The sequence below is a fragment of the Hyaena hyaena genome, unplaced genomic scaffold, assembly GCF_003009895.1.
Source record: "Hyaena hyaena isolate Hyena2069 unplaced genomic scaffold, ASM300989v1 scaffold_270, whole genome shotgun sequence".
NCBI classification, from domain to species: domain Eukaryota; kingdom Metazoa; phylum Chordata; class Mammalia; order Carnivora; family Hyaenidae; genus Hyaena; species Hyaena hyaena.
The window spans coordinates 802,425-819,124 of record NW_024080901.1 but is presented as its reverse complement, the minus strand read 5'-3'; the positions used below and the strand labels follow the sequence as shown (position 1 = coordinate 819,124).

At 34.6% G+C, this 16,700-nt stretch overlaps 1 protein-coding gene across 1 annotated transcript in view; it reads left to right on the top strand.

The window, feature by feature from the left end:
• Positions 1-16,700, top strand: part of MYO6 (myosin VI) — a 143,296-nt gene that overhangs the window by 112,459 nt on the left and 14,137 nt on the right. Inside the window, 8 exon segments of the mRNA XM_039245794.1 lie at positions 2,984-3,114; positions 3,210-3,287; positions 5,126-5,255; positions 7,016-7,106; positions 8,435-8,585; positions 10,362-10,570; positions 11,231-11,309; positions 12,362-12,522. Of these exon segments, the coding sequence (XP_039101725.1) occupies positions 2,984-3,114; positions 3,210-3,287; positions 5,126-5,255; positions 7,016-7,106; positions 8,435-8,585; positions 10,362-10,570; positions 11,231-11,309; positions 12,362-12,522 (1,030 nt within the window).

Sequence of the window (16,700 nt, the reverse complement as noted above, 5' to 3'; positions counted from 1 at the left end):
TTTTTTCCCCTAATATACAGATCTCTCAAGGGCAGAAACAGTGTCTGTTTTGGCGTGCACATTTGTCCCAGCCTCCTAGCAGTGCAGAGCTTATACTAGACTCAGCAAATATTTGTTGAATGAGATGCATGGTCTGGCACAGAAAGTGGAAAATTATCACTTACTTGTGAATAATTTTAACAAATACTGTAATGTTAAATAATCATGTCTGCTGTATTCGTATTTGTGACATTTTTTTCAAATAGTTTTTACTTTGAGTTTGACTTCTGTCTTATTTAAATTTCTTTTTAGGGTTTGTTTAGCCTAATACAATAAATCATTTATTTCCTAAGTGAGCATCTATTGTCCTGACAAGTCCGGCATGTTTACATTTAGCTATAGATAGGGCCTAGTGTGGGTTTACAGATGCATTAGGTAGGATTTCTCTTTCAATTAAGCAGTGTATTTCAGTATACCAAGATGTGTTGGCAGTTTAATAGATAACACCAATTCATAGTAGTTTGATTTTTTTTTAAGTAATAAAAATAGTAAAATGATACAGAACTGGTTCTAGTCATGTGGCGAGGTAATGAGAAAAATGAATAAAAGAAACCCAATAACTAGTAGAAATAAAAGCACTTTGAAGTTTTCTAAAATAAAGACATTTAAGATTTGAATTCTAGATTGCCTTTCTATTTTCTTTTTTTTTCTGATTTAAGAAGAGTTAATTCATTTACAACATCTTTTACTAAAATTACTATCTTCGGATCAGCCAACAAACACTAGGGCAAAGTTGGGGAAGGTAAGAGAAGGCAGGTGTTCTTCCCCTGTAACCTTGGGGCTGTGCTGCCTGTCTGTGGCAGCAAAGAGGATTCTCAGTATAACCAGCCAGACTGCACCAATAAGCCTTTAACCAGCCTCCCAGAGGATGAGTCAGGTCATGGAAATTTCTAGAAAGAATAGTATTTGGTTTGGTGACTTTTTTTAAAAAAAAATCATTTAAAGGTCTTTAGAGTAAATTAGTTTCAAGTGCTGAGAAAGCAGCCCTAGGCTTTGTTAAGCTTCAGGAAATTCTTTTTTTTTTTTTTTTTTTAATGTTTTATTTATTTCTAGGAGAGAGAGAGAGAGAGAGAGAGACAGCGTGAGCAGGGAGGGTCAGAGAGAGAGGGAGTCACAGACTGAAACAGGCTCCAGGCTCTGAGCTGGCAGTCGGCACAGAGCCCGACGCGGGGCTCGAACCCACGAACCGTGAGATCATGACCTAAGCGAAAGTCGGACGCTTAACTGACTAAGCCACCCAGGCGCCCCAGCTTCAGGAAATTCTTAATCAACTTTTGTAAGCCAGTTCATATGCTGTCTTCAGCTATAGAGCGAGCAGAGGGACTCATAGGTGGCAGATGTGTATCTTCCCAAGGGTACTTGTTTATTTGATATGCATGGGCAAGAATTGTAACAATACTAGCCAAACGTTTTATATCTTGAGCAGAGCATAGAACTAACTAGATTTAGTTTTACAGACTTCTTTCCTTAGAAATGATTGCCTTTATGTGCTTTATTAATTAGTATTAAAAATTACAGTAGTTATATAGCTGACTCTAACAAAAAAATCAAACAGTGCAAGATAATAATAAAAGAAATCTCACTTCTCAGGTGTGGACACTTAATTCTGTATCTTGAGTATATTTTTTTGTACTGGTTAAATAAAGCTCTGCCCTATTTTAAATTGATATATCATATTCTTCCATATGGTTGTAATGTTATTTAATTCATTGATATTTAAGTTATTTCTGTTTTTTTTCCTATTACAGTGATCCAGTAGATGTGTGCATTCTCTATGCATATTTTTGTCCACATGTGTGACAAGTTGTAGGATAGATTAATAGAAGTAGAAAGTACTGAGTCAAGGGGATAAATATTTCCAAATTGCCATCCAAAATTGTTGCACTGGTTTATTTTCCCACCAGTAGTATATGTGTGTGTTTTCTTACACTGTTGTCAACTCTGAGTACTATTGGCATTTTATACCTGTGCCAGTCTGATAGGTTAAAATTCAATCTAACTGCCTAGAAAAGATACCTTTCCTGTGAGATTATTTTAAAGTAACAGTCCACTTATTTAACAAAAATATTTTGTGGCTTCATTTTGCCAATTTAAATATTTGACCACCAGGAATTTATTTTGGTGTAAGAAGGGAGGAGGGATCCAGTGTCCAGTGTTAATGTTTGTTTTCTAAATGGCTAGCCATTTGTTCTAACTTTGTTGAATAATCTTATTATCTCCATTGATTTGAAAATTCCAGAGAGTGAAATCCAGGCCTTTTTGTAAAGGAAAGTTCTGGCATTGTCTACAGTTTGTTCAGAGTTTCCTTGACTACTTTATGCTTTTCCTGACATGAAAATTTCACACTGACTCAAGGCCTAAATTAGATGTACTAGAGTTATACTGAAAGTAGATACTCATTCCATAGACTACTCTAGTAGACTGGCTTCTTTGAGATGTGAGTGAAAAGGGATCTTTATAGTGAAACACTGAGCTCCCCTTTCTTTCTCTTTTGCCTTGTGTAAGCATATGTGAGTGAGAACTTGGGAATGTGTTTGACTACTTCTTAGAGACTGTTAGGAATCTTTTTAAAAAATTAACCTCAGGACTTAGAAAATGGCTTAATGCAGGCCTTTACCTCCTATACTATTGACTGTGACCCAGAGGTTTTTAACAGAAAAAAGATACAAACTAGATTTGGGCTTTCTAGAGACTAGTAGTTTGTGTCCTAGAAAATGGTTAGTCCTGCTGGTTTTAGACAAAATTTGCTACAGTAGTTTTAGGTGGTGGGTAAGATGGTACATATTGAGTATAGATAGGATAGTCCCTATGTTATATTTCTTTGCTGATAATTCCTTTAAATTGCCCCTTTCTAAACATTAACTTATAAAATTGACCATTCATAAGTTATTTTTGGACTTCTGTACAGAGATTGGCAATAATTTGTGTTTGTTTATGAATCTAGGTATGGTGTCTGTTTTGGACTTAATGCAGGGTGGCTTCCCATCACGAGCTTCCTTTCATGAACTCTACAACATGTATAAAAAGTATATGCCAGATAAACTTGCAAGATTAGATCCAAGACTGTTTTGTAAGGTACGAATACTCCCCAAATTGAAATTTCTTAGCTATGAACAGTCTTTCTTACTAACTACTATCTGGCATTTAACTTTTGGACTTTTATTTTTCAGGCTCTTTTTAAAGCTTTGGGCTTAAATGAAATTGACTACAAGTTTGGGTTAACAAAAGTATTTTTTAGACCTGGCAAGGTAAGTACATTTTTATTTTAAATTTTAACATGATGAATTGGAGTCAGTGCATATTTTTAAGTGTTTAGTAATTTTTATTATTCATGAATTATATGAATTATCACTACTAGTATGCATATGTGTGTGTACACAATTTACTTGTTACAAGTCTACAATTTGTAGTGCTCTGTACAAGTTTGGTGACTTTTATTTCACGTTTGGAAGCACTGGAATCAGAGCATTGTTTAATTATATTTTTTACTTAAATAAGGGTTAACCAGAAAATGCTTATGAAAACTTTTCTAAAGCATATTAATTCAGTCTTCAATAATTAAAAATTTCACAGTACTTTTGAGTCTCCATTGTAAGAACAAGTTCTATTAGAGTATAGATAGATGTGTAAGGTACAGGAAATTGGACTGAAGTTTCTACCAACTTCTGTCAAACCCCAGAATGAATGAATGTATAAATACTTTTGTGTATAACATAATTTTATGTTTTTGTATTTATAGAGTTTTTGTATTTATAGATTCTTGTACTAAGTTACAAGACTGAGTTATAGAATATTTCATAACATATATGTATAAAACAAATACCTAAATGTTATTCACAATCTGTTCGTAACATTTTCACTATTCCTGACTTCATTAATATTGATTGAATAATTACATCCTCATAATTTTAAACACACCTCTTATATATATACATTATATAAATAAATAGAAGTATAATATATATAAATACAAGTATATATATATATATATATAATAGCCAACCATATTTGTTTGACTTAGCAGTTTCATTAATCTCTAGTGCCTTGAAGACTAGATTAATGACAATAATAAGTCTGATTTCACATTTTTGAGCATGAGATAAAAACCTATGTAACATAATATCAATGTATGCACTTCCCTTTTGAATATTTTTACTGCAGAGAACCCATACTATTTCTTATAAAAAAAAAACAATTAAAAATCTATATCCATAGTTGGCTTAGCTATATAATCATACATATTTATCATAAGCTTGGCATTTCTCTTATTTCAGGGCTATAGTAATAATTTTAGAATTAATAGCCTGAGAAAGCACTTGGTCTCATTTTGCCCCCAGAAAAATTAGTTAGAAGGATATGTTGAACGCACAAGGAAAGTTTTCAAAGATCTTTAATATTGTTATGTTACCTTTTACTTAATTTTGGTCATAAGAAACCATTTATTGATAGGCTTGTGACATTGTCAGTATATTATCGTGAGATATTTGATAAAGGATGAAATCATTAAATAATTTGGTAGTAAATTCTGGAAATAATGCATTTTATTTTTTAAATAACCTCATGGCCATTTTATTTGTGTTGTCTGTCTCTTAGTAGCAGTTTCTTATATCTGACCAAAATAGGCATGGAGGTTGGGAGAGTGAGAACAGTTTTAGTGACGCCTGATGTTATATGGCTGATCTTCACTTGTCAGAAGCTGTATACAGATACCAGAGTATGTGGATGAGTCAGTTCAGAAACACATTAGCCCTTAATTTCATTCTTCTCTCCATAAAGCCTTTTTGCCAATCATCTGTAATTGCCATTTAAGATTTTTTTCTACTTTTATTATTAAATCTGCTAACTAGCAATGAGTAAGTCCTGGTTACCCCTCCAAAAAAGGATGCTAAAGGAAGGGGAAGGCAGCAAAATACAGTTGGATATATTTGAATTTGCTCTGTACTCTCCTGAGACTTGGACCTGTTACTGGTTTATGACCATTTCCGGAAAGTTAGACATTGGCTTTGACCTCTAGTATTTTGTATCTCTCTGTGTGTTTAAACGCATTTCTATTTTGATACTGATGCTAAATTATTTCATTTCCTAGTTTGCAGAATTTGATCAGATTATGAAGTCTGACCCTGACCATTTAGCAGAACTGGTTAAAAGAGTCAATCACTGGCTTATCTGCAGTCGCTGGAAGAAAATTCAGTGGTGTTCCCTCTCCGTCATCAAATGTATGTGTTTTCTTTCACACCAAGATCTGTAATTACTTTGGAGAGGAATCAGTGTGTAGAATGTTATAAAGTATGAGTAGTGAGTGGCAGGCCACAGGGACCACATTACTTATTCAGGCTGTGGTCTTGGTTCCATGTAGCACTTGCATGTAGCGTAGTGGATTTTTTAAAAAAATATTTTTATGTGTCATACATATCTTCCTTATCCAATGTGTTACAGGAAAATTAATTTCACCATGTCCTAAACAAAACAGAAGCAGAACTCACAGTCTTGATTCCTCCCACTCCCACTGCGTCATCCCCCACTCTCTCAGACTTAAGCCAGAACTTTTCTCTTTCTACATGCAGTAGAAAAGTACATCACCAGTACACACACCAGAAATCCCAGGATTCTCATGGTGTCTCTCCCTTTTTGTCCCTGAAATCCTGCCAGTGAACACATCCTATTGATTCTTCCCCCAAGTGCTGTACATTCTTTCCTCTTTATTGCCGGGCACTTAGTGGAGTCCCACTTCCTCACTTGTATGTTACTTTCAGTAGCTCCCAAACTGAGTTTTCTTGGCTTCTCTTCTTAGACTTTCATCTCTAAACTAAAGCCTTTTATTAAGGCTTTGCTTTAATACAGGGCAGTCTTAGAATGTCTTTTATTGAGGCTTTCCTTTGATGTAGGGCAAAGTCTTAGAATGCCTTTCAAGATGCTGTGAAATGGGGTTTCAGCTTCTCTTTCCAAACCTCTTCTCCTGCCACTGCTCATTTAGACCCTGTTCTCTCTGACACTCTGGACCGAGCTACTTCTTCGTGTGTGTCTGCAAGGTCTTAGCAACTATTTGTGTCCAAAACAACTATTTGTGTCCAAACAAGTTATTATCAGTAACTTGATTAAATTTATAGCTGCCCCACCTCCTCCCAACTCTTCAGTGCTAGGCACACAAAAAGGATTCAGTAAGGTGTATCTTATTGAAAAATAAAATTCCTTTGACTTAATGGAGAGGAAACATGCAAACAAGAATTATTAATGAAGTCTTTTGTTAGACAATTGTGCGTATAGATAAAAAGAAAACTATAATAAAAAAGATGACAAAAGCTCTTACCCATAGGTTTCCAAGTAAAATATAGACATATTTGTCACTGTAGTTCAGCGCTTTCAGCTTTATACTTGCATTATGATAGAAAACACATTGTATGTAAATTATCTATGCTGTATCATTTGTTTGTGGACTGTTCTGCAGTGATGAAGTTGGTAACCAGACAGGATCTTTGAAAGATGTTAATAGGGAAGCTCTGAAAAGAAAAAAAAAAAGTTTCAAGGTCAGATTAGTATAGATGTTCTGGGTAACTGAAGTTAAACAGGTTTCTTTACTGTAGGGCTCTCAGAAGCTTTACTCTGTATGTTCACTGTGAATCTCATAGTTTTTTGTAAATTTATTTGACAAGTGAATCCTTTTTTCAAGACATACCTGTTAATATTTAATAGACCAGTATTGCCTAGGACAGTTTGGGAAGCAACAGTGTGACATATAAGGAAATAACATATTTAAAACATAAACCTAGCCACATATGTGATGTACTTTTTTATTTTAAAAAGTGTAAGGGATTAAGGAACTGTTAAACTTCCTAATTTTGATGTCTGGTATAATGTGTTCATCAAGATTTCATGTTTCCTGAAAATTGCTTTGTGGAAATGAGTCGTTTTTAAGAATATTATATGCCTGGTTTAAACTGAATAATTTTCTGTCATTGTATTTTCCTCTTATACGTAGTGAAAAACAAAATAAAATATCGAGCTGAAGCCTGCATTAAAATGCAAAAAACTATTAGAATGTGGCTTTGCAAAAGGAGACACAAACCTCGGTAAGATGAATAGTGCCTTGTTATGATGAGCACTGGGTGTTATGTGTAAGTGATGAATTCTCCACCAGAAACCAGTTTTACCATATATGTGTTAACTAACTAGAATTTAAATGAAAATTTGAAATAAAAAATATAAGGGTGCCTGGATGGCTCAGTCAGTTAAGTGTCCGACTTCAGGTCAGGTCGTGATCTTGCGGTTTTTGAGTTCAAGCCCCGCATTGGGCTTTGTGCTGACAGATCAGAGCCTGGAGCCTGGAGCCTGCTTCAGATTCTGTCTCCCTCTCTCGCTGCCCCTTTTCCACTCACACTCTGTCTCTCTGTCTCTCTCTCAAAAATAAAAATAAACATTAAAAAAATATAGTGCCTGAAGAGCCCTACTAAGCCTATTTACCCTAATATAAAATGGCTATAAAGTCAATGAAGAGCATTTGGATACTTACAGAGTTTTCTCCTTTCTCATGTTCTTTGTAAAAAGACATAATAGTTATTTTATATTATGTATTTGAAATTAATTAACTAAAAAAATACTTAAAAAATGAAATTAATTATTTCATCATTTCATTACTTTCCTCATTCTACAAAAGGATTTGAAGTAGCTTACAAAAATGTAAATACTATAAAAGGTTGAAATAAATGGCTAAAAGAAGCTCTTTTATTCTAATTATTTTAGTGACTTGAGTTTCTTGATAAATGTCACCATAATTCTCAAGATTATGTATAGGAATTATATTGTCTCACTGTTTAGTCTTTTATTTGAGTCTTATTTAGACTTAAAAACATTTTTTTAATGTTTTATTTATTTCTGAGAGAGACTGAGACAGCGTGAGCAGGGGAGGGTCAGAGAGAGAGGGAGACACAGAATCTGAAGCAGGCTCCAGGCTCTGAGCTAGCTGTCAGCACAGACCCTGATGCAGGGCTTGAACCCACGAACCAGGAGATCATGACCTGAGCTGAAGTCTAAGACGCTCAGACTGACTGAGCCACCCAGGTGCCCCTAGACTTTTTAAACTTAGAGGCCTGTATACCTGTTAATCCTTCAAAGAGATTAGATAATTCTTCTAAATTCTTCTATAATTTTAATTCTGAAAAGTTTCAGTGTAAATATAGAAGGCTAAAATACTAATAGGCATCAGTGTCATTCACACTCATATTTGATTATTTCGTTTTTTTACTTTCAACAAGAGATCTAAAAACGAGAAGCCTAGATAATATGAAAACAGAAGTGAAATACCCTGTTTAGCAAGATGTTTAGCATTTCATTAAGGTGAAAAATCTATGCATAGCATTTAATGGTGAAATTAAACCCTGATGAAGTATTATCTTTACAGCATTGATGGCCTGGTTAAGGTGGGCACACTGAAAAAGCGACTTGATAAATTTAATGAGGTAGTAAATGCATTGAAAGATGGAAAACCAGAGGTGAATAAACAGGTCAAGGACCTTGAAATTTCTATTGATGCTTTAATGGCCAAAATTAAGGTATGTAATTTTGATCCAAATTAAATTTAAACAATTTAATATAATATATTGTTGGTATTGAATTGTATAGAATGATGTCTTTTTTTTTTTTTTAAAGATACGAAATGTTACACATGTTAAATCTCAGTGATGGCAAGTGATGATCATTGTATTGTTCTGTGTTTGAAAATTTTTATACCAAAAAAATAAAAAAGAAGACAATTTTTATGCAATTTCATCTGTTTAGGAAAGCCCTCTCTTAAATAGTAATTAAAATACTATACTCTCTGGGGTGCCTGGGTGGCTTAGTCGGTTAAGCGTCCGACTTTCGCTTAGGTCATGATCTCGCAGTTCGTGGGTTCAAGCCCCGCGTCGGGCTCTGTGCTGACTGCCAGCTCAGAGCCCGGAGCCTGTTTCAGAGTCTGTGACCCCCTCTCTCTCTGACCCTCCCCTGCTCACGCTGTCTCTCTCTCTCTCTCTCCTAGAAATAAATAAAACATTAAAAAATAATAATAATAAAATAAAATACTATACTCTGTTTGTAAGCTTTTGAATAATCACCACTGAGAGAGGAGTAATGCAAATAATTTTATTTTGTTTCGTGTTTTTTACCTTCAGAAACTAATTTTCAAATTATGAAAGTAATGTAATATTACGGAAAATATTGAGAAAACCACCAAAAAACTCTTAACCCTAGACAATAACACATTCGGCGATTACACTGTTGCATAGTCAGTCACCTTCTAGGCTTTTTTTTAGAGTCACATATGCTTATAAAGTTATCACAATTTAATTTTGTGTCCTTATCATTATGTTATATGCCTTGTCCCTGTCATTACATTATCTTTATATAGGCTATGTCATGAATTACTTAAGTGTTTTAAACTTAGAAATTAATTTTCCACCAAGTTTTTTAGAGAAAAAAAAAATGGGGCCTCTTTTTTTGATATTGATTTTCATTTATTTAAGTACCAGAGGGATAAAAAATGTTGTCTATATGCTTGCTTGTTAATCTGTTTCTTCAAGCCTTTTTCTGTTATATTTTAGGGTCTCATGTTATCTTACCCATAAGTCAGTGTAATGACGTGGGCTATAATAAAGCTAGCTTTTAAACATATTTTCTGCAGATATTTTAAGTAGACAGTGGTAAATCTTAGGGAGTGAATGAAGAAAGGAGCTCAAGAGAAGAATGAAAATGCTTTGAATAAACTTAACTGATTTTACAAATCTGTCAGTAGCCATTTCTCTGAATGTAGGTTTTATCTCGATGAACGTCAACCCAGCCACATTTTTTGAAGGCTCACTTAAGAAAATCAACCAATAATTTTGGGTGCATTTAATAATTTCTTAGATATTCCTTTGACACGATTCCTTTTACTTATTAAAGAATAGTAAACAAAAGCAAATTAACAAATCATTCCTTAAAACATAATTTTCAGCTATAGTAATGTTACTTTGTCTACAGTACATCCTTAGATATTTGATTACTTGATTAATAGGAAATAGACTCAATTATTTGCAGAGATAAAGTATTTTTGAACATAAATATTAAAGTATTTGTGCCAGTAGTATAACAAAGATAATAGACTTACTGCTTTCCAACTTTTCCAGTTTTTGCTGTATTTGTGTATAGATATATTTTTTCTTGTGGTAAAAGCATATATCATTTACCTATCCATTTTTAACATAACCATCCTACCCATTTTTAAATATATAATTCAGTAGCATTCAGTATATTCACACTGTGCAATAGAAGAGCTAATTTTTTAAGTACATGTTTATTATTTTGTTCTTAAGTCCACTATGATGACAAGGGAGCAAATACAGAGAGAATATGATGCACTAGTCAAAAGCTCAGAGGAACTCCTCAGCGCATTGCAGAAAAAAAAACAGCAGGAAGAGGAAGCAGAAAGGCTGAGGCGTATTCAAGAAGAAATGGAAAAAGAAAGAAAAAGACGTGAAGAAGATGAACAGCGTCGAAGAAAGGAAGAGGAGGAAAGGCGGATGTAAGGAATTTATATTACTGTTTTGAATTAGAAGCTAAAAGAATGATAAACTCTTGGTGTTAATGCTGGTTAATGAATATTCTTATTTTTAAACATTATGTTCTTATTTTAAAACACTAGTTTTAAAGTAAGTTTAGAAAACACAAGTTCATTTTCTAATAATAACATAAAATAATTTTAACTATAACCTGAGTTTTGGTTAGACTCTTACACCTGAGGATTTCTTAACTTCTTTTTAGAGCGAGAATTGTTCTTATTTTATAGGCAAGAAAAAGGCACCTCTACTTTTCTGCAGTTTTAAAACCGGTAACTTTTTAGAAGATTGACACCACAGGGCAGACAGAAGGAGTGTAAGAGTTGTTTAATTGGAGAAACAGGAGAGGGAGATGCGTATGATCTGGACCTTGTAGCCAAGCTTTATAACCAAGTTAATCTACAGATTTAAAGGTTATAGAATATAACTGTATTTGTTTTTGTTTATTTCAGAAGAATTACTGTCAGTAGAGTTAGATTTTACTGTTTTCAGAGCTAATAATGCATATGGCCAAGATGTTAATTTGAATTCTCATTTTGTAACCTCTGTTTATTAATAGTTAAATTGCTTTCTGATGGATTTCTTATATTCAATAAATTTTTGAGGAGTTTCCTATTTTTTCTTAGGAAACTTGAGATGGAAGCAAAGAGAAAACAAGAAGAAGAATAGAGAAAGAAAAGGGAAGATGATGAAAAACGTATTCAGGTGTGTGCTTATTAGATAATCAGACTGAATTTCTGTGAAAATAAAATCTATAAAACAAAAGAAGTTGAAATCAAAACCTTGATTTGCTAGATAAGCTGTTATTGGTTTCCCCCAGAGACAAAAGGCATTTTCTGAAGTGGTTATGGGAAGGAACTTTGGAACTAGGGAAGTGAGTTCAAATCCAGACTCTGTCATTGATAGATATGGTGACATTGCACAAATCACCATAAGTGACTACGAGCTATAGTTTTTCTTTATGGAATAGGGATAAATGATAGTTGTGAGCATTAAATGAGTTGACTTATGTTAAAGAATTTTTTTTAAGTTTATTTATTTTGACAGAGAAAGATAGGGAAAATCCCAAGCAATCGATGTGTTCCCAGCACAGAGCCTGATGTAGGGCTTGAATTCATGAACCATGAGATAACGACAAGAGCCAAAATCAAGAGTCGGACATTTACCTGACTGAGCCACCCAGGCGGTCCTGTTAAAGCACTTAGAACCTAAGTGCGTGTTTCAATAAATACTAGTTTGTTGTTATTGTTATTACACTTCGGTGAAAGTCAAATGAATATTCACTTAGAACATAATTATAATTTTAAAATGTTGTAGATACTAGTATCAGTAGATTAGGATTAAGATATTCTCCCCACCCCTATTTTTTAAAAGGTCTGTGTCTGAGAATGATTGATCATATATTTGAGTTTCTGTTCGCTTTGGCTTTCATAATTCATCCTGAGCACAACCAGCACTTAATTCCTGGCATCTGTCTAGGTCTTGGTGTTAATGTGGTACCGAGGATGCTCATGTGAAATTTGGGATACTCATCGTGATAGAATGGTGGAACTCTGGTTCGTCTACCTTTTTTGGATTTGGGAGAGAGAGGAAGCATTAATCATAACATAGAGGAGAATGGAGCCTGGAGAGACTTCTGGTTAAACAATATGTATTCCTTAGTAAGGAACTTGTGCGGGGCAATTTTAAGTGCTAATGGAAATGGTCAAGTAAACACGTGGAGAGAGCTTGGTGAGATAGCTTTCTGTCCTTGGCAGGCCGAAGTGGAGGAGCAGCTGGCCAGACAGCGGGAGGAGGAATCTCAGCAGCAGGCGGTTCTGGAGCAGGAGCGCCGGGACCGGGAGTTGGCCCTGCGGATTGCCCAGAGCGAAGCTGAGCTCATCAGTGACGAGGCCCAGGCTGACCTGGCGCTTCGGAGGTACTGGGCTCCCGGGTGGGGCATGGCACCCCTGCTCTCTTTCCCTCTCTGCTTCTCTTTTCAGCATGAAGGGACTAGGGCAGTCCTATTCTTTAGGTCCTGATCTATTTTAAGTAAAATCATTTTAAAATTATTTATATCTACCCAAGCAAGTGAAACAGTTAATTGCATCAAATTGTTAAACTATTGAAAAATAAAACTGATAGTTCAGTTCATGAAACCTCTCAACTTTTACTTTGGAATGGTCAAGGAATATTATATAAAAAGTAAACATCTAATTTCTAAGTACCTGTCATTAAATACTGGCACAGAAATCAGTGAATGTATTATAATCCAGTTTAGTGTATTTGAGTTTGGGATTTATTATTTTCCTAATACAAATTTTTATTTAATATATACCCTAACATTTATAATGAGGAAAAATGTTACACACATAGACACACCATGTTTCTCAATAGATTTCCCTTTCTAAGAATGAGTGTTTTTCATACTGAAATATATTGGCTCCCCAGGTTTCCAAATTATCTCTAAATACTGAATTTTATTGGAGTGTGGAGACATATGGATGTTCTTACTAAAAGTTGCAGGAAGGTCTTTTTTTATTTTTAAAAATTTAGAATGTAGAAACATTCATTATTTTGATTATTTATTTGTAAAAACAGAGCATAACTAGTTTGTGGGGTTCCCTTGTATGTAGATATATATGTTGTATAATATTGAGAGGCACATAGATTTATATAATCATGCTTTTCAGAATGTTAGAGTACTGTTTATGAAAAAATATATAATTAAAACGCAACCAACCACTAGATGTTGCTCTTTCCTTGTGAAAGGCAAAAACTTGGTAGGAATGGCAAGGCAGTGATTAGATTTTATTTAGCTAAAACAAAGGGATGGAAAAGAGTATGTTAAGTTGCCTCTGTGCTTTTTCTACAAAGTGATTACATTGGGGAAGCTCTGGCGTCTAACTATATTTGAAAGTATATTATATATGGGGCACCTGGGTGGCTCAGTCGGCTAGGCGTCCGACTTCCGCTCAGGTCATGATCTCACGGTTCGTGGATTCGAGCCCCCACATCGAGCTTTGTGCTGATAGCTAACTCAGAGCCTGGAGCCTGTCTTCAGATTCTGTGTGTGTGTGTCTCTCTCTCTCTGATCCTCCCCTGCTCACACTGTCTCTCTCACTCTCTCTCAAAAATAAATTAAAAAAACATTAAAAAATTTTTTTGAAAGTATATTGTATTTAAATAAATTGAATGGGCCTGTCACACAAAGTATTATAATAATTATTAAGCTCTTGGATTTGAATCCAGTATTTAAGCTCTTTACTAACATTTCACTGTAATTAAAATATTTTCCCTGGTCTGTGGCTCTTGTAACTTCAGACTCAACTCAGCTGCTTTTCTGTTCCTTCTACCTGTGTTATGTTGGAATGGCTGGGAGCCTTGGAGTGTAATTGAGTAGTAGCTGGGCCAGTCTCCTAAATAAACCAAGCTCCTATAGCTGCCCTCTGTAATGTATGTGAGGAGGTACTACAGTTGACCCAGCTGGCTTCATTACAGCTGAAGTTCATTTCTAAGGGACTCACTATTGCAATTAGTATTGGTATTCATGGCCAAGCTTTATGTTTAAGCATTTAAAACATTGAACTGTATGCAGTGCCATTCCATATAATATGTATAAGAGACTGGTCTGCAGAAAGGCGCACTTCTTAGGGTGCTTGGGTGGCTCTGTTGGTTAAGCTTCTGATTCTTGATTTCTGCTTAGGTCATGATCTCACTGTGAGTTCTAGCTCTGCATCGGCATGGGATGCTCCATGGGATTCTCCCTCTCCCCTCCTCATGCACACATGCACTCTCTCTCTTTTGCTCTATCTCTCTCTGTCTCAAAAATAATTTAAAAACTTAAAAAAAAATTTTTTTAAAAGGTGCACTTCTTCCAAGGGTGAGTGGTCTCAGAGAAAGAATGGATCATTCAGGACATTTAACATAAATGATAAGTTACCTGTGATTTAAGTTAAGCAGAGTTAACTATGTAATGGGACCACTACTAAGTAGATAGGACATATTCAAGCAGTTATGACTTGAATACCTAAAGAGTTAGTTTTAGTTTTCCTGTGAGACAGTTCCTGGGTTGGTGGCCCCTGCTCTGGAATGCTCCTTTAATTCCTTTTTGGCAGCGCTTTTCCTGACCCTCATGGCCTCATGAACGCCTTCTCTTCAGAACCTGCTGGTTATTTTATACTCTGTACTACAGGCATTAGCATTTCATTATGGATGATGTCCTATCCATATTTTTCATGTTTGATTATTTCATTTTACTCCATGGGCTATAAGTAAACGTTTTCGAATGTTTATTTTACTTTTGTTAGCACTGAATTATTTCTGACAGATTTATGAGTAAGAATTCTCCATGTAATACTGTTCTTCGTATATAGTATGAAAATGTCATTCTTGGGTTCTGTGGTGCATTAAAAATATATGCAAATGGATTCTCTGCATTAAACAATTTCAAGTTACTTTTCCAGCTTGGATTCCCATCCAGTAACTTCTAAGTAAGAATTGTTTTCTACATAATATGTTATAAAATATGATCTTCATAAATTAATCACATATATGATCCTGATGCAAAGTGATGATTTCACATTACCTAAAATTATGAAATAATATTCACATTCTGTAAAAAAAAAAGCACACTTCACACTGTATGAATTTTCTAATCTAGATGTAATATATTTGCTCTTTAATTTTCATTGAATGCTTTTAATTTAGGCTTTTCTCATAATTTTTAATGAATGTTTTAAATATTAAAATTTTGAGTGATCTCATAGATAAAATAAAGGTAATGGAGTTTTTTTTTTAATTAGTAAAGTCACTGAAACAAATTTGGCACAATCCAGATTTTCACTATTTGGAATTGGTTATGACATTAACTAAACTACATTATTTTTCACAGAAGCAATGGAACAAGACCCAAAATGACACCGTATGTCATTTCTCTTTTCAAAATTTGATTTAGTCATAATACCTCTCTTTTTTCTTTAATAAGTGGTTACACTTTAGGAGAAATAGTTTCCTCATTGGAGTAAATTTTTGTTATTTTTGCTTATTTTATGTATATATACTATATATATTTTAATATGAATGTTCTTGCTTACAACTACAGGAAAACAATCAAATACTCAGATGTTTTTATTTGTACATAGCATCACCATAAATGTGATGGCTACAAATGCAAACTGATAAAAGAATGTTCTGTCAGTCAGTTTAGTGCCATGAAATTTTAAACAGGACTTTGTAAAGCTCTGAACAGAGTTGAGTACAATCTCCTCTCCATACAGTAGTTGCATTTCTGGAAAAATTCTGTGAATATTAAAACCACGGGGGAAAAAACCCCTGCATGTTTGTGTATGTGAGTTTCACCTTTATCCAGTGGACATGTTAATGTCACGTGGAACACCGGGCACTTTTTCCTTGTGCAGGACATTTGACCTCCCAGGCCTCTCACCTCCTCAGATGCCAGCAGTATGCTCTCACCACAGCATTGTTACCACAGGGCACCAAAAACTTTAAAAACGTCTCTGGGTGCTGTTTCCCTCCATTAGAACAACAGCTTTATAGTTATCAGTTGAGCTGGAATTAAGTAAGCCCTGCAACCAGTGTGTAAGGTGACTATTTGCATATAGTTTGGGGAAATTAGAAGGAAAAAAGCATATAGGCACAGGGACCATTGCTGTCTAATATATTTGGTGCAGCTCCTAGAGCAGTAACATAGGGCCAGGTGAGATGCTGAATCAGTTGAGATTGCCATGCAGGGTAGTGTTGGGGCATACAGAGAAATCTCTATATGACCAACAGACCACATGGTAAAGAGCTTAGAAAGGCCATGAATTCCCTTAAAAAACTTGCTTTGGGAAGAGGAATGAAAGTTTAGGAGAAAGAGATGGTAGAAACAGAGATGCTCTTGGATACTAAGATAGAAACCTTGAGGTATGGTGATAATAGAATTAAAGACACTAATTAAAATCATGCCTGATTTGAAAGTTAGAAAATTCTGACTAGCCTAAATGGAGATTAATAAGTATATTGCTCAATGTATAATTTAATACATATTTCTGTGTTTTACTCTGTATTTATTATCCTTGATCATCAGTTTTGAAAGATTCCTTTTTCCTCTGC